Source organism: Musca autumnalis, unplaced genomic scaffold (genome assembly GCF_047663935.1).
Source record: "Musca autumnalis isolate F117 unplaced genomic scaffold, ASM4766393v1 scaffold_5, whole genome shotgun sequence".
NCBI classification, from domain to species: Eukaryota; Metazoa; Arthropoda; class Insecta; order Diptera; family Muscidae; genus Musca; species Musca autumnalis.
This window is the reverse complement of record NW_027412088.1, coordinates 98,707,692-98,726,864: the sequence shown is the minus strand read 5'-3', so window position 1 is coordinate 98,726,864 and position 19,173 is coordinate 98,707,692. Positions and strand designations below refer to the sequence as shown.

Genomic DNA, 19,173 nt, shown 5'->3' with positions numbered 1-19,173 from the left:
TATACAAACCTCGTCCAAACTGAATGCATGGAATGAAAGATAGAGTCCCAGAGAACATTTCCTCATACTAGGAATATTCAATTTCAGTTTTTTGTAGAACAAAGTTGTCCATTTTCCGTTTTCCAACTGGTGGTCAGGACATAGAATCGCCTCTGGAATCTCCCCTATACAAACCTCGTCCAAACTGAATGCATGGAATGAAAGAAAGAGTCCCAGAGAACATTTCCTCATACTAGGAATATTCAATTTCAGTTTTTTGTAGAACAAAGTTGTCGATTTTCCGTTTTCCAACTGGTGGTCAGGACAGAGAATCGCCTCTGGAATCTTCAATATACAAACCTCGTCCAAACTGAATGCATGGAATGAAAGATAGAGTCCCAGAGAACATTTCCTCATACTAGGAATATTCAATTTCAGTTTTTTGTAGAACAAAGTTGTCCATTTTCCGTTTTCCAACTGGTGGTCAGGACAGAGAATCGCCTCTGGAATCTTCAATATACAAACCTCGTCCAAACTGAATACATGGAATGAAAGATAGAGTCCCAGAGAACATTTCCTCATACTAGGAATATTCAATTTCAGTTTTTTGTAGAACAAAGTTGTCCATTTTCCGTTTTCCAACTGGTGGTCAGGACATAGAATCGCCTCTGGAATCTCCCCTATACAAACCCCGTCCAAACTGAATGCATGGAATGAAAGAAAGAGTCCCAGAGAACATTTCCTCATACTAGGAATATTCAATTTCAGTTTTTTGTAGAACAAAGTTGTCGATTTTCCGTTTTCCAACTGGTGGTCAGGACAGAGAATCGCCTCTGGAATCTTCAATATACAAACCTCGTCCAAACTGAATGCATGGAATGAAAGATAGAGTCCCATAGAACATTTCCTCATACTAGGAATATTCAATTTCAGTTTTTTGCAGAACAAAGTTGTCCATTTTCCGTTTTCCAACTGGTGGTCAGGACATAGAATCGCCTCTGGAATCTCCCCTATACAAACCTCGTCCAAACTGAATGCATGGAATGAAAGAAAGAGTCCCAGAGAACATTTCCTCATACTAGGAATATTCAATTTCAGTTTTTTGTAGAACAAAGTTGTCCATTTTCCGTTTTCCAACTGGTGGTCAGGACAGAGAATCGCCTCTGGAATCTTCAATATACAAACCTCGTCCAAACTGAATGCATGGAATGAAAGATAGAGTCCCAGAGAACATTTCCTCATACTAGGAATATTCAATTTCAGTTTTTTGTAGAACAAAGTTGTCGATTTTCCGTTTTCCAACTGGTGGTCAGGACAGAGAATCGCCTCTGGAATCTTCAATATACAAACCTCGTCCAAACTGAATACATGGAATGAAAGATAGAGTCCCAGAGAACATTTCCTCATACTAGGAATATTCAATTTCAGTTTTTTGTAGAACAAAGTTGTCCATTTTCCGTTTTCCAACTGGTGGTCAGGACATAGAATCGCCTCTGGAATCTCCCCTATACAAACCTCGTCCAAACTGAATGCATGGAATGAAAGAAAGAGTCCCAGAGAACATTTCCTCATACTAGGAATATTCAATTTCAGTTTTTTGTAGAACAAAGTTGTCGATTTTCCGTTTTCCAACTGGTGGTCAGGACATAGAATCGCCTCTGGAATCTCCCCTATACAAACCTCGTCCAAACTGAATGCATGGAATGAAAGAAAGAGTCCCAGAGAACATTTCCTCATACTCTTCTTCTTTATTTGCATATTCGATCTCCGAATATAAGCGACCAATACAATTATATATCATTATTTGTTACAAATTTTAAGGTATATTCATATATTATTCGTGATCTCCATAAAAGCTTCTCTATTTCTGGCTTCACTCAGTAGGAATGAGAAATTTTCAATGCCGGTCCATTTCAGAATATTGTCAATCCATGATGTTTCTTTCCGTCCTCTGGATGGCTTCCCTTCCTCATACTAGGAATATTCAATTTCAGTTTTTTGTAGAACAAAGTTGTCGATTTTCCGTTTTCCAACTGGTGGTCAGGACAGAGAATCGCCTCTGGAATCTTCAATATACAAACCTCGTCCAAACTGAATGCATGGAATGAAAGATAGAGTCCCAGAGAACATTTCCTCATACTAGGAATATTCAATTTCAGTTTTTTGTAGAACAAAGTTGTCCATTTTCCGTTTTCCAACTGGTGGTCAGGACAGAGAATCGCCTCTGAAATCTTCAATATACAAACCTCGTCCAAACTGAATACATGGAATGAAAGATAGAGTCCCAGAGAACATTTCCTCATACTAGGAATATTCAATTTCAGTTTTTTGTAGAACAAAGTTGTCGATTTTCCGTTTTCCAACTGGTGGTCAGGACAGAGAATCGCCTCTGGAATCTTCAATATACAAACCTCGTCCAAACTGAATGCATGGAATGAAAGATAGAGTCCCAGAGAACATTTCCTCATACTAGGAATATTCAATTTCAGTTTTTTGTAGAACAAAGTTGTCCATTTTCCGTTTTCCAACTGGTGGTCAGGACAGAGAATCGCCTCTGGAATCTTCAATATACAAACCTCGTCCAAACTGAATACATGGAATGAAAGATAGAGTCCCAGAGAACATTTCCTCATACTAGGAATATTCAATTTCAGTTTTTTGTAGAACAAAGTTGTCCATTTTCCGTTTTCCAACTGGTGGTCAGGACATAGAATCGCCTCTGGAATCTCCCCTATACAAACCTCGTCCAAACTGAATGCATGGAATGAAAGATAGAGTCCCAGAGAACATTTCCTCATACTAGGAATATTCAATTTCAGTTTTTTGTAGAACAAAGTTGTCCATTTTCCGTTTTCCAACTGGTGGTCAGGACATAGAATCGCCTCTGGAATCTCCCCTATACAAACCTCGTCCAAACTGAATGCATGGAATGAAAGAAAGAGTCCCAGAGAACATTTCCTCATACTAGGAATATTCAATTTCAGTTTTTTGTAGAACAAAGTTGTCGATTTTCCGTTTTCCAACTGGTGGTCAGGACAGAGAATCGCCTCTGGAATCTTCAATATACAAACCTCGTCCAAACTGAATGCATGGAATGAAAGATAGAGTCCCAGAGAACATTTCCTCATACTAGGAATATTCAATTTCAGTTTTTTGTAGAACAAAGTTGTCCATTTTCCGTTTTCCAACTGGTGGTCAGGACAGAGAATCGCCTCTGGAATCTTCAATATACAAACCTCGTCCAAACTGAATACATGGAATGAAAGAAAGAGTCCCAGAGAACATTTCCTCATACTAGGAATATTCAATTTCAGTTTTTTGTAGAACAAAGTTGTCGATTTTCCGTTTTCCAACTGGTGGTCAGGACAGAGAATCGCCTCTGGAATCTTCAATATACAAACCTCGTCCAAACTGAATGCATGGAATGAAAGATAGAGTCCCAGAGAACATTTCCTCATACTAGGAATATTCAATTTCAGTTTTTTGTAGAACAAAGTTGTCCATTTTCCGTTTTCCAACTGGTGGTCAGGACAGAGAATCGCCTCTGAAATCTTCAATATACAAACCTCGTCCAAACTGAATACATGGAATGAAAGATAGAGTCCCAGAGAACATTTCCTCATACTAGGAATATTCAATTTCAGTTTTTTGTAGAACAAAGTTGTCGATTTTCCGTTTTCCAACTGGTGGTCAGGACAGAGAATCGCCTCTGGAATCTTCAATATACAAACCTCGTCCAAACTGAATGCATGGAATGAAAGATAGAGTCCCAGAGAACATTTCCTCATACTAGGAATATTCAATTTCAGTTTTTTGTAGAACAAAGTTGTCCATTTTCCGTTTTCCAACTGGTGGTCAGGACAGAGAATCGCCTCTGGAATCTTCAATATACAAACCTCGTCCAAACTGAATACATGGAATGAAAGATAGAGTCCCAGAGAACATTTCCTCATACTAGGAATATTCAATTTCAGTTTTTTGTAGAACAAAGTTGTCCATTTTCCGTTTTCCAACTGGTGGTCAGGACATAGAATCGCCTCTGGAATCTCCCCTATACAAACCTCGTCCAAACTGAATGCATGGAATGAAAGAAAGAGTCCCAGAGAACATTTCCTCATACTAGGAATATTCAATTTCAGTTTTTTGTAGAACAAAGTTGTCGATTTTCCGTTTTCCAACTGGTGGTCAGGACAGAGAATCGCCTCTGGAATCTTCAATATACAAACCTCGTCCAAACTGAATGCATGGAATGAAAGATAGAGTCCCAGAGAACATTTCCTCATACTAGGAATATTCAATTTCAGTTTTTTGTAGAACAAAGTTGTCCATTTTCCGTTTTCCAACTGGTGGTCAGGACATAGAATCGCCTCTGGAATCTCCCCTATACAAACCTCGTCCAAACTGAATGCATGGAATGAAAGATAGAGTCCCAGAGAACATTTCCTCATACTAGGAATGTTTTATTTCTAGAACAATGTTTCCAATTATCTGGTTTCCAAGTGATGGTCAACATTTGCGCCAAAGTCTTCTTGTTTACCATTTACTGCGCGTTGTTAACATTTTCTTACTTATAATAGGTGTGTTCGTTTACTCAACAATTTGTACCAGTTCAGTAATTTCTTGCAATCTTCTAAGGTCTTTTGCATTGTACTATAGTAAACGAACGTCTTCGCAGAAGACGGCTTTGAAGATCCCTAGTGTTATAATTCCGTATCTTAAAAAATAATTAACAATTATATAAAACATCGATTGCTTATGCCAATTTTACACTTACGCTCCAAAATCCACTGGCTTTCGCGAAATCCGGAAATACACCCCGGTGTTTACACTTATTTTTTTGTTGATTTCAATCATATAACAATGATCAAGGTAGATTCATATGGGCAGCTGATCGAACTTGAATGTTCAAAACAGGTTGTTGTCAATTGAATTAATAATCAAAAATATATTACAATATAGAACTCTACAACCTTATTTTTTAAAATTACCCTAAAATTATCTATATATCGTTTTAAGTGTGTAAAGTACAAACAAATGAAGAAAAAATAATTTCGTTGTTGAGACATCAAAAAATAAATGTTGATAGATAAAAGTTGTGTTTAAAACTACTTCAATAACAACTTGGAGTAGTTTTCCCATTAAGTGCTAAAAATGCGTTTTCGTACTCCGAAATTTATTTATAAATGTATTGGTTAAAAAGAGTTGTATTTTTCCTATTGTCTTCTAAAATCTGTCTTTTGTAAACGCCAGGTTACAGATATAGATGACAGTCATTTAATCTGTTCCTTTATTTTTTAATAAATGGTAATATTGGCAAAAATGGTAAAAGTTGTGAACCGCGCTCATACAAACTGTATGCTATTAAAAGTAAAGTGCTGGATACATAAGAGGATTTCTGGTTGAATTCATTACGTTGCTTGTTCGTCCGTTGCTTGTCATTTACGAAATCCACTTGATTTCAACTGTCAAATCCATAGATTATACGTCAAATGAAATCACATCTCGATTTCATTTGACGTTTATCCTATGGATATGACATTTGAAATCGAGTGGATTTCGTATATGTGAACATAGCATAAAACTGTGTATAGAAGATATGCATTAATTTGTCGTAAACATAAAATTTGTACAAATTATTACTGGGTGTTGTTCGTTTACTATAGTACAATGCAAAAGACCTTAGAAGATTGCAAGAAATTACTGAACTGGTACAAATTGTTGAGTAAACGAACACACCTATTATAAGTAAGAAAATGTTAACAACGCGCAGTAAATGGTAAACAAGAAGACTTTGGCGCAAATGTTGACCATCACTTGGAAACCAGATAATTGGAAACATTGTTCTAGAAATAAAACATTCCTAGTATGAGGAAATGTTCTCTGGGACTCTATCTTTCATTCCATGTATTCAGTTTGGACGAGGTTTGTATATTGAAGATTCCAGAGGCGATTCTCTGTCCTGACCACCAGTTGGAAAACGGAAAATGGACAACTTTGTTCTACAAAAAACTGAAATTGAATATTCCTAGTATGAGGAAATGTTCTCTGGGACTCTTTCTTTCATTCCATGCATTCAGTTTGGACGAGGTTTGTATAGGGGAGATTCCAGAGGCGATTCTATGTCCTGACCACCAGTTGGAAAACGGAAAATGGACAACTTTGTTCTACAAAAAACTGAAATTGAATATTCCTAGTATGAGGAAATGTTCTCTGGGACTCTATCTTTCATTCCATGTATTCAGTTTGGACGAGGTTTGTATATTGAAGATTCCAGAGGCGATTCTCTGTCCTGACCACCAGTTGGAAAACGGAAAATGGACAACTTTGTTCTACAAAAAACTGAAATTGAATATTCCTAGTATGAGGAAATGTTCTCTGGGACTCTATCTTTCATTCCATGCATTCAGTTTGGACGAGGTTTGTATATTGAAGATTCCAGAGGCGATTCTCTGTCCTGACCACCAGTTGGAAAACGGAAAATCGACAACTTTGTTCTACAAAAAACTGAAATTGAATATTCCTAGTATGAGGAAATGTTCTCTGGGACTCTTTCTTTCATTCCATGTATTCAGTTTGGACGAGGTTTGTATATTGAAGATTCCAGAGGCGATTCTCTGTCCTGACCACCAGTTGGAAAACGGAAAATGGACAACTTTGTTCTACAAAAAACTGAAATTGAATATTCCTAGTATGAGGAAATGTTCTCTGGGACTCTATCTTTCATTCCATGCATTCAGTTTGGACGAGGTTTGTATATTGAAGATTCCAGAGGCGATTCTCTGTCCTGACCACCAGTTGGAAAACGGAAAATCGACAACTTTGTTCTACAAAAAACTGAAATTGAATATTCCTAGTATGAGGAAATGTTCTCTGGGACTCTTTCTTTCATTCCATGCATTCAGTTTGGACGAGGTTTGTATAGGGGAGATTCCAGAGGCGATTCTATGTCCTGACCACCAGTTGGAAAACGGAAAATGGACAACTTTGTTCTACAAAAAACTGAAATTGAATATTCCTAGTATGAGGAAATGTTCTCTGGGACTCTATCTTTCATTCCATGCATTCAGTTTGGACGAGGTTTGTATATTGAAGATTCCAGAGGCGATTCTCTGTCCTGACCACCAGTTGGAAAACGGAAAATCGACAACTTTGTTCTACAAAAAACTGAAATTGAATATTCCTAGTATGAGGAAATGTTCTCTGGGACTCTTTCTTTCATTCCATGCATTCAGTTTGGACGAGGTTTGTATAGGGGAGATTCCAGAGGCGATTCTATGTCCTGACCACCAGTTGGAAAACGGAAAATGGACAACTTTGTTCTACAAAAAACTGAAATTGAATATTCCTAGTATGAGGAAATGTTCTCTGGGACTCTATCTTTCATTCCATGTATTCAGTTTGGACGAGGTTTGTATATTGAAGATTCCAGAGGCGATTCTCTGTCCTGACCACCAGTTGGAAAACGGAAAATGGACAACTTTGTTCTACAAAAAACTGAAATTGAATATTCCTAGTATGAGGAAATGTTCTCTGGGACTCTATCTTTCATTCCATGCATTCAGTTTGGACGAGGTTTGTATATTGAAGATTCCAGAGGCGATTCTCTGTCCTGACCACCAGTTGGAAAACGGAAAATCGACAACTTTGTTCTACAAAAAACTGAAATTGAATATTCCTAGTATGAGGAAATGTTCTCTGGGACTCTATCTTTCATTCCATGTATTCAGTTTGGACGAGGTTTGTATATTGAAGATTTCAGAGGCGATTCTCTGTCCTGACCACCAGTTGGAAAACGGAAAATGGACAACTTTGTTCTACAAAAAACTGAAATTGAATATTCCTAGTATGAGGAAATGTTCTCTGGGACTCTATCTTTCATTCCATGCATTCAGTTTGGACGAGGTTTGTATATTGAAGATTCCAGAGGCGATTCTCTGTCCTGACCACCAGTTGGAAAACGGAAAATCGACAACTTTGTTCTACAAAAAACTGAAATTGAATATTCCTAGTATGAGGAAATGTTCTCTGGGACTCTTTCTTTCATTCCATGTATTCAGTTTGGACGAGGTTTGTATATTGAAGATTCCAGAGGCGATTCTCTGTCCTGACCACCAGTTGGAAAACGGAAAATGGACAACTTTGTTCTACAAAAAACTGAAATTGAATATTCCTAGTATGAGGAAATGTTCTCTGGGACTCTATCTTTCATTCCATGCATTCAGTTTGGACGAGGTTTGTATATTGAAGATTCCAGAGGCGATTCTCTGTCCTGACCACCAGTTGGAAAACGGAAAATCGACAACTTTGTTCTACAAAAAACTGAAATTGAATATTCCTAGTATGAGGAAATGTTCTCTGGGACTCTTTCTTTCATTCCATGCATTCAGTTTGGACGAGGTTTGTATAGGGGAGATTCCAGAGGCGATTCTATGTCCTGACCACCAGTTGGAAAACGGAAAATGGACAACTTTGTTCTACAAAAAACTGAAATTGAATATTCCTAGTATGAGGAAATGTTCTCTGGGACTCTATCTTTCATTCCATGCATTCAGTTTGGACGAGGTTTGTATAGGGGAGATTCCAGAGGCGATTCTATGTCCTGACCACCAGTTGGAAAACGGAAAATGGACAACTTTGTTCTACAAAAAACTGAAATTGAATATTCCTAGTATGAGGAAATGTTCTCTGGGACTCTATCTTTCATTCCATGTATTCAGTTTGGACGAGGTTTGTATATTGAAGATTCCAGAGGCGATTCTCTGTCCTGACCACCAGTTGGAAAACGGAAAATGGACAACTTTGTTCTACAAAAAACTGAAATTGAATATTCCTAGTATGAGGAAATGTTCTCTGGGACTCTATCTTTCATTCCATGCATTCAGTTTGGACGAGGTTTGTATATTGAAGATTCCAGAGGCGATTCTCTGTCCTGACCACCAGTTGGAAAACGGAAAATCGACAACTTTGTTCTACAAAAAACTGAAATTGAATATTCCTAGTATGAGGAAATGTTCTCTGGGACTCTTTCTTTCATTCCATGCATTCAGTTTGGACGAGGTTTGTATAGGGGAGATTCCAGAGGCGATTCTATGTCCTGACCACCAGTTGGAAAACGGAAAATGGACAACTTTGTTCTACAAAAAACTGAAATTGAATATTCCTAGTATGAGGAAATGTTCTCTGGGACTCTATCTTTCATTCCATGCATTCAGTTTGGACGAGGTCTGTATATTGAAGATTCCAGAGGCGATTCTCTGTCCTGACCACCAGTTGGAAAACGGAAAATGGACAACTTTGTTCTACAAAAAACTGAAATTGAATATTCCTAGTATGAGGAAATGTTCTCTGGGACTCTATCTTTCATTCCATGCATTCAGTTTGGACGAGGTTTGTATATTGAAGATTCCAGAGGCGATTCTCTGTCCTGACCACCAGTTGGAAAACGGAAAATCGACAACTTTGTTCTACAAAAAACTGAAATTGAATATTCCTAGTATGAGGAAATGTTCTCTGGGACTCTTTCTTTCATTCCATGCATTCAGTTTGGACGAGGTTTGTATAGGGGAGATTCCAGAGGCGATTCTATGTCCTGACCACCAGTTGGAAAACGGAAAATGGACAACTTTGTTCTACAAAAAACTGAAATTGAATATTCCTAGTATGAGGAAATGTTCTCTGGGACTCTATCTTTCATTCCATGTATTCAGTTTGGACGAGGTTTGTATATTGAAGATTCCAGAGGCGATTCTCTGTCCTGACCACCAGTTGGAAAACGGAAAATGGACAACTTTGTTCTACAAAAAACTGAAATTGAATATTCCTAGTATGAGGAAATGTTCTCTGGGACTCTATCTTTCATTCCATGCATTCAGTTTGGACGAGGTTTGTATATTGAAGATTCCAGAGGCGATTCTCTGTCCTGACCACCAGTTGGAAAACGGAAAATCGACAACTTTGTTCTACAAAAAACTGAAATTGAATATTCCTAGTATGAGGAAATGTTCTCTGGGACTCTATCTTTCATTCCATGTATTCAGTTTGGACGAGGTTTGTATATTGAAGATTTCAGAGGCGATTCTCTGTCCTGACCACCAGTTGGAAAACGGAAAATGGACAACTTTGTTCTACAAAAAACTGAAATTGAATATTCCTAGTATGAGGAAATGTTCTCTGGGACTCTATCTTTCATTCCATGCATTCAGTTTGGACGAGGTTTGTATATTGAAGATTCCAGAGGCGATTCTCTGTCCTGACCACCAGTTGGAAAACGGAAAATCGACAACTTTGTTCTACAAAAAACTGAAATTGAATATTCCTAGTATGAGGAAGGGAAGCCATCCAGAGGACGGAAAGAAACATCATGGATTGACAATATTCTGAAATGGACCGGCATTGAAAATTTCTCATTCCTACTGAGTGAAGCCAGAAATAGAGAAGCTTTTATGGAGATCACGAATAATATATGAATATACCTTAAAATTTGTAACAAATAATGATATATAATTGTATTGGTCGCTTATATTCGGAGATCGAATATGCAAATAAAGAAGAAGAGTATGAGGAAATGTTCTCTGGGACTCTTTCTTTCATTCCATGCATTCAGTTTGGACGAGGTTTGTATAGGGGAGATTCCAGAGGCGATTCTATGTCCTGACCACCAGTTGGAAAACGGAAAATCGACAACTTTGTTCTACAAAAAACTGAAATTGAATATTCCTAGTATGAGGAAATGTTCTCTGGGACTCTTTCTTTCATTCCATGCATTCAGTTTGGACGAGGTTTGTATAGGGGAGATTCCAGAGGCGATTCTATGTCCTGACCACCAGTTGGAAAACGGAAAATGGACAACTTTGTTCTACAAAAAACTGAAATTGAATATTCCTAGTATGAGGAAATGTTCTCTGGGACTCTATCTTTCATTCCATGTATTCAGTTTGGACGAGGTTTGTATATTGAAGATTCCAGAGGCGATTCTCTGTCCTGACCACCAGTTGGAAAACGGAAAATCGACAACTTTGTTCTACAAAAAACTGAAATTGAATATTCCTAGTATGAGGAAATGTTCTCTGGGACTCTATCTTTCATTCCATGCATTCAGTTTGGACGAGGTTTGTATATTGAAGATTCCAGAGGCGATTCTCTGTCCTGACCACCAGTTGGAAAACGGAAAATGGACAACTTTGTTCTACAAAAAACTGAAATTGAATATTCCTAGTATGAGGAAATGTTCTCTGGGACTCTTTCTTTCATTCCATGCATTCAGTTTGGACGAGGTTTGTATAGGGGAGATTCCAGAGGCGATTCTATGTCCTGACCACCAGTTGGAAAACGGAAAATGGACAACTTTGTTCTGCAAAAAACTGAAATTGAATATTCCTAGTATGAGGAAATGTTCTCTGGGACTCTATCTTTCATTCCATGTATTCAGTTTGGACGAGGTTTGTATATTGAAGATTCCAGAGGCGATTCTATGTCCTGACCACCAGTTGGAAAACGGAAAATGGACAACTTTGTTCTACAAAAAACTGAAATTGAATATTCCTAGTATGAGGAAATGTTCTCTGGGACTCTATCTTTCATTCCATGCATTCAGTTTGGACGAGGTTTGTATAGGAAAGATACCAGAGGTGATTCTCTGTCCTGACCACCGGTCAATTTTAGGTTCAAAACAATGCGTTATTTGATATGGTTTGGTAACATTGACGTACATTTAACTCTTGAAAATTACTTATATTTTATTATTTATAATAAGATGGATTGTTTTTAGAGTTTTTCATTCATAATTTTATAAAATTAATTAATTATAATATTCGTCGCTAACTTTTTTCGTCAGCAGGGTTGCAAAAATAGTACTAAATGTGAATTTTTGACGTTCTGTGTCACCCTGTGAATTTCGATAACTCTGTGTTATCGAAAGTTGGCGACGTCGCTAACTTCACGCAGGTGATTTTTTGTCAGCTCTACTCTAGAGTGATGTCGAACAACAATTTTGACATTTCTGCTTGAGTTATTGCAATATTTTCCATTATTTAGAACATTTTCAAAATTAGTTTTTTCATCACTGAGCCACTGTTTCAAAGTCAGCTGAGATGACAGATAGAGAAAGAAAAAGGACAAACAAAAACCATTTGCAAAATCTAGATAAAAATGTATCTGAATACCTTCAACTTTAGATACATCTATAGAATCGTCGTTGTGTAAAAGTATGTAATAGAAAAAAGCAACAATAATGAATGCAGTTTAATGTCAAAGGAAATAAATAATAATGTATGTATGTAAGTATGTATCTTTCATATGTACATACAAACGAATGATTGTCTCTATATGTATTGCATTTTTTATGCATAAAATAAATAAATAAATAATATTTGCAAAAAAAGACTTACATCGTTTCGATGATTATGATGATTGTGCAGATGATGATTATGAAGATGTTGTTGTTGTTGCTGTTGTTGAGAGGAGTGTGAATTTAATGCTTGTTTCCCCAGGGAACTCATGGTTTTCAATTTAGTTTTACATGACATTTGAATCAATAACGAAAAACAAATCAACCAAAAGGCCAAAGGCAAATCAAATAGGACTTCTTGCAAGGACTTTTGTATCACACTTACAAACACACACATGCACAATTTGATAAAGGCAATTAATAATAAACACTTCGAAAAAGAAGAAGATATTTATTTCACACTTCAATTTTTCTTTTTTCTTCGTTGCTTGTTCTTCTTTCTTTTCAAAAATTTTCTTCACTGTTGTCCATTCAATTTTTTCCGTTTTTCATTCAATAAAAAGAATAATAACAAATTGAATTTATTCCGTGTGTGGGGGTACTGCGAAAACTAAACTAAAGAGCCGAAAACGAAACGAGTCAATTTTTAACTGTTGCTGCTCTGCTCTGTTCTATTGTTTGCAAACGATTTTGCAATATGAGGAACCTTTCGATATGGGGGATATGGGTACACAAAAAACATGAAGTGAAGTATTCTTGTATTATTCGACTACGCAATAACAACAAATTTTATATTTATTTGCATTAATTCTTTTTTTCCTTGGTTATTCTTTAAGACGACATACGAAAATGACTACGATAAGAGTGACGTACGACAAATACGACGTTTAATTCTCTATTATATGTATTTTTTCAAGCCCACAATAGATATTGACCGAACGACCAACCGACCGTTTACTTGATATTTTTCTAGATTTTTTTCCTTTAATTATTCATATTTGCTTGTTAATTAAACGCTTTTTTGTAGTTGTTTACCCACAATTTCTATTTTAGAGAAAAAAGAGTTACATTTATTATTTTTATGTATAATTTTTTCTATTTTGATGGACTTTTTGTATTTCTTCGATTTTATTTTATTATTGCTCCACTCTCCGCACTTCAAGTCTCAATTGCAACTGAATTGCCTTTCTGTGGTAAAGTTCGTTGTGTTTAGCGATGGGTTTCGACTGTGTTGTTTATTATTGTTGGCGAATACACATCTGTTTTTGAGTTTTTGTTTTGATTTTCAGTTTTTATTCTGCCCTCCCAATATGAATGATATGGACGACATATTCGACTTGTTATATCGTTTGTAACTGGACTATGTACATATAAGAAATTTTTCATACAAAATATTCTCGGTCAACTTTTTGCCTCAAAAAAACGACGTATGCATATGGAATGCAATTGACGTACTATTATATGAGAGCAGTTCAAAACTTTTAATACATTTGCCACTTTTACCGGTTTCAAAAGTAAAGGAACAGACCAAATGTTATTTTAAATATCGAATGGTCTGTTCCAGTACTGCAAGAATCTACCAAGGTATATTTATTATAAGGTATATGCATGAATTACAACAACTAACGAATTTACAAAAACAACATTGTTGTTATTGAAAATTAATTGTCAAAGAAAATATTTGAATAATAGGGTCGTTCCAAAAATTTTTTCAGGAAAAACATAAATGCATTTTGAAAATCCTCTAGAATAGAACAAATTTGAAGCAAAATGTAAATATAAAGCATTCAGAACTCTCGTAGGTCATTGTTATTACACGTTTACTGTAAAAAGAAGAACTTTATGGTAGCAAATTTCGAAGTTTCAAATTTCATGAGTAGACCCTATTACATTTTGAAAACTAAATTTACAAAAAAGTAAGAATGCAGCTGATTGTCACTTCTACCTTGTATAAATATGCCTTGGAATCTACTAATTTTTACTATTTTTTCCGATAACATAAAGGAAAAAATGTTATCGTAGTAAAAATAGTAGCTTTTTGCAGGTTCTGGAACAGAGCAAATTTTTTAAGTAAACGAAAATAAATCATTTAAACCCTAATCTGAACCTGCCTTATAGCACGGTTACACTAGAGTTTTTTTTTTGCCGGGTTAACCCACTTCGAGATTGACATTTTGAAGCTGAAAACACATACAAAGTTTGAGTAAAGTTTTGCGTTGGGCGTTGACAAAAAACAACAACAACAGGGCGACGCCGACACCAAAATCCGGCGTTGATGTGTTTGCCGGCATATATTTCAAATGAATTTTTCGGTATCATGCCCAACGGTGTAAAAACGGCCAAAACGACACAAAACTTTACCCAAACGTTGCATGTGTCTTCAGCTTAAATCCAAACACACTGGGTTAAACCGATTAAGTATAATAGTACGTTTATATATAACCGGATTTAACAAACCCACTGGGTTTTAAATGTCAATTCCGTTGGTTATATGTCGAACAAATCTTCACAAAGAAGAGCTGTGTTCTTTTACTTACCTGAGGTAACCATTTTTGCCATTTGTTACCATTTTTAACCTGCAAAGCGTTCCTTAACCCCGAAAAGTGGCAAAACTGGAAGCAATTTTTAAGAGAGCAAGAGTGAAGAGCAACCAGCAAAATTTCTGCAGGTAAAAAATGGCAGAACTGATTTTTTGACATTTGTTTGACGATTATTTCACAATGAAAAAGAAAATGGACGAAAAACAGAAGAAAAAGTCGAACGCTGACAAAAACAAATTAAAAACTGTGAAATAAAAGACGAAAATTGATTTTTTTTATGTTTCTTTTTGACATTGCTGCCAGATCTACCATTTTTCCGTTCCTTTACTTTTCTGGTAAAAATGTTCATGAGAGAGCAATTCTGAGCAATTTTGACACTTTTCTCTTTTACCACCCTTACCATTAAAACAGTAAAGGAACAAAGCTAAGGTTAACCCGGCAAAAAGGCTCTAATGTGTACGGCGTTTAACCGGGGTATAACGGCCGATATTACACATTTATTATTTATTGGGTGTGTTCAAAACATGCATCTTTTTTATATTAGCACAAAAATCAGGTTTATGACTATTGCTTCATTTATTTGCTAAAGCTGCGTCATTTATTCTAAACAACGAACATGGCACAATTACCCAGGTAGTGGCATCGTATAATTTTGAATATGTTATGTCAAAACTTTCTCTATGTTGTTGGGGAAATTACAACAAAAATAATTTTATTATAAAGGGATTTGACTTTTCATATTCGATCAGCTGATGTGATACCACTACCTGGTAGTTCTGCCATGACAACGAACGAAAACGCCATGGCACAATTACCCAGGTAGTGGCATCGTAAAAATTGGAATATGTTATGTCAAAACTTTCTCTATGTTGTTGGGGAAATTACAACAAAAATAATTTTTTTTTATAAAGGGATTTGACTTTGCATATTCGGTCAGCTGGTGTGTTACCACTACCTGGTAGTTCTGCCATGGAAAACACCATACTATTATAAGCTTCGTTCCCGTACTTTTTAATTGTGTGTCGGGAACGGAAAAATGGAAAATACATCAAAAAACTGGAACAAATGTCAAAGTCGGCGTATCAGCCAATCAGACGCCGGCAACCATGTTACTATTTTTTACACGCACAAATTTGTCGAGTAAAAAGTTTTTAAAGAGAGCGTCATTCAGCGCCATTTTTTCGCCGGTTTTTCGGGTAAAATGTGTTAAAGTCGTAAAAATTGTAAAAACTTTTTAGTTCTGGAACACAGCTGAGGTCAACATTTTACAACAGGAACAGTTTTTCGGGTAAAATGTGTAAAAGTCGTAAACATTTTAAAAACTTTTTAGTTCCGGCACAAAGCTATAATAGGGATAGGTAATGTCTTGTTCAGACTGACGGCAATTCGCTCTCTATTCGTTGTTCGACCCCAAACTACGATATGTCCATATTTATTTGATGGAGAGACAGGTGAGGCATATGGTAACCCTTTGCCTCTTAACGCCCTCTCTCACCAACAAACTGACAGCTCTTGCAAGGTCATAATCGTCTGGTCCTGGGGGATTTTAATGCGCATCATGAGATGTGGCATTCGGCCCTCGGAAACGACGAGAGAGGTACAGCGCTGGCTGAGCAGATTGATAGCTCTACGTTTTGCACGGTCAATGAGGACGCCCCTACCAGAATTAGAGGAGAGTGTCACAGTTCGCCTGACATAACCATCGTGTCACCTGGTCTGACAAATGACGTTACCTGGCAACCCGTCATTTCCCTTGGATCAGACCATCTCCCCATAATTGTCTCCATTAGCAGACCACCCGACTTCATCACCTCTGAACGCCGCACGTTCGTCAATCATAAAAAAGCTGATTGGCCGAGTTTCAGAGAGTTCACCAATCACCGCTTCAGAGAATTGCCCAATCCTTCTGATGTTCGGGTAGCGGAAAGGACGTTCCGGGACATCATCACTGCTGCAGCCGCTCGCCATATCCCTGCTGGTCGAATACCCGAAGTAAGACCAAATTTCCCAGCAGAGGCGACGGGATTAGCAAACGAGCGTGATGAGCTTCGTCGTATCAACCCCAATGACCCCAGAGTCAGGGAGCTGACACTGGAAGTTAACAGGCTGGTCGGCGAGCATAAGCGGAACAAATGGTTAAATCATCTGAAGAGCTGCAACATTGGAGCCGGTATAGGTGAATTGTGGGCAACGGTTAAGTCACTCTCGAACCCTGGAAGAAGGGAAGATAGGACCTTAGTCACGTTTGGCGACGTTACGTTGACTGACCCGAAGAGGTGCGCAAGTAATTTCAATCGACAGTTTGTCGAGCATTCCGAGAGTGACAGGGCGAAGAGAAGAGTATTACGTCGCATCAGATCTCTTCCTGCCGAGGATGAACCACCACAATTTACAATGGATGATGTTGCCAATGCCATCAGGAACGCTAAATCATCCAAAGCGTTGGGCCCTGATGGAATCTCCATGGTAATGTTGAAGCAGCTGGATGAGCCGGGAGTCGAGTATCTCACCAAAGTCTTCAACTTGTCGCTAGCCACCCTCGTTGTTCCCGAAGTCTGGAAAATGGGCAGGGTGGTCCCACTACGGAAGCCAGGCAAGGATGCCAGCAAAAGTGAATCGTACAGACCGATTTCGCTTTTGTCGCCCGTAGCAAAGACACTTGAGGCCTTGATCCTCCCCAGTATCAGAAATAGGTATCAAGTTGCCGATCATCAACATGGAGCACAGCAGCACAGCACGACAACAGCGCTGCACGCCGTTACCACATATATCTGTAAAGGACTCAACCAGAGACGTCCGTGCGATAGAACAGTGATGGTGGCTCTTAACTTATCAAAAGCCTTTGATACAGTCAGGCACTCCACGCTGTTTGAGGACATTGAGCAGACAACCCTCCGGCCAAGCTTGAAACGTTGGATAGTCAACTATATGTGTGGAAGCCAGTCGTACGTGGAATTCAGGAATAAGAAGTCCAAACCCCGTAGTGTGAAACAGGGAGTTCCCCAATGTGGGGTGATATCTCCGGAACTGTTTAACCTCTACCTCTCCTGTATTCCACCCCCTCCAGACGGCATTGAGATCGTGACGTATGCGGATGATTGCACGATCTTGGCGTCGGGTACCTATCCTGATGACATCTGTGAGAGACTGAACAACTATTTAACTGATCTTACCACCTTTTTCCATTCGAGGAATATGCAGATTTCCCCCACAAAATCTACAGCCACTCTGTTCACCACATGGACAGCGCAGTTTGGACGTGAGTTGAATGTCGTGGTCGACGGTAGCAGAATTCCGACCACAAACTGCCCTAAAATTTTAGGGGTCACATTCGACACTACATTCACGTCGTGCGCACACGCCACAGCTATCTGCGACAAGTTGAAAAGTAGGAACAAGGTCCTCAAGTCCCTGGCCGGCAGCACTTGGGGTGCAGATAAAGAAACCTTGTTGACCACATATAACGCGATAGGTCGGTCTGTGGTAAGCTATGCGGCTCCAGTCTGGTCCCCGAGATTGTGTGATTCGAACTGGAAAAAGATTAAAATATGCCAAAATGCAGCCCTGAGAACAGCGACAGGGTGCCTCCTCAAATCTTCAGTGGACCATCTACATGAGGAGGCAAAAATTCTTCCTGTAAAGCAACACAATGAGATGCTTTCGTTGCAGTACCTGCTTGGATGTTATCGTGTGAGCCATCCCAATCACCATCTTGTGGGTAGGCCCGGCCCATTCAGGGAGATCAGGAAGGATATCCATGCTCTAGAGGGAGAGGTCCAACGATACAGGAGAGAACCCCTAGATCAACAAGCATATCAAGCAGGATTGAATAGCATTCACACGGACGCAGTTGCCAAGGCCTTAAGCAATTATAGTGTGAATAAAGTACTTGGAGTACATCCTCCATCTATCGCAGCTGAGGAGCGTCAGCTGCCACGACAAACTTGAGTAGTTTTGGCCCAACTACGCTCGGGATATTGCAGTCGCCTAAATTCTTATTGGGCGGAAATCGATCGCACCGTGCAAGACATCTGCCCAGTATGCGGCATGGGCCCGCACGACACACAACACCTTTTTAACTGCCCCGCCAAACCTACCCATCTAACTCCAGTGGATCTATGGCTACAACCCATCGAAGCAGCCACTTTTCTTGAACTGGAGATAGACCCAGAGCCAGATTGAACAGAGGAACGAACAAATAAACATAACAAAAACACTGTTACAACAACAACAAACTGACAATTGCCGCAAGGAAAATTGCCTAATGTAAATATGGACTAAAATTACTTCATTTCCCATACACAATTTTGAGAACGAACAACGATTTGTGTACATTGTTCAATTTAAATTTCTCTCCGAACGACGATAAAATTTGTCCCATCTCTAACAAATGAGAGCATTTATCGAAATAAATTAATTATGAGAGGA

At 38.2% G+C, this 19,173-nt stretch overlaps 2 protein-coding genes across 12 annotated transcripts in view; both read right to left on the bottom strand.

Annotated features, from left to right (window-relative positions):
- The window catches only part of LOC141406088 (F-box/LRR-repeat protein fbxl-1), a 134,822-nt gene extending 121,260 nt beyond the window's left edge, over positions 1 to 13,562 (bottom strand). For 2 of the 11 annotated variants that reach the window (XM_073991141.1, XM_073991157.1), the window contains exon 1: positions 13,245 to 13,435. Coding sequence is in view for 1 of the 11 variants with exons in the window: in XM_073991145.1 (XP_073847246.1) it covers positions 12,366 to 12,602 (237 nt within the window). In the remaining 10 variants the exon portion in view is untranslated. Of the gene's footprint in view, positions 1 to 12,365 lie in introns of all 11 variants that reach the window. The other 9 variants (XM_073991145.1, XM_073991142.1, XM_073991138.1 and 6 more) reach the window with 9 other exon arrangements.
- The window catches only part of Miro (mitochondrial Rho GTPase), a 637,534-nt gene that overhangs the window by 569,368 nt on the left and 48,993 nt on the right, over positions 1 to 19,173 (bottom strand). The gene's annotated exons all lie outside the window — the stretch shown is intronic.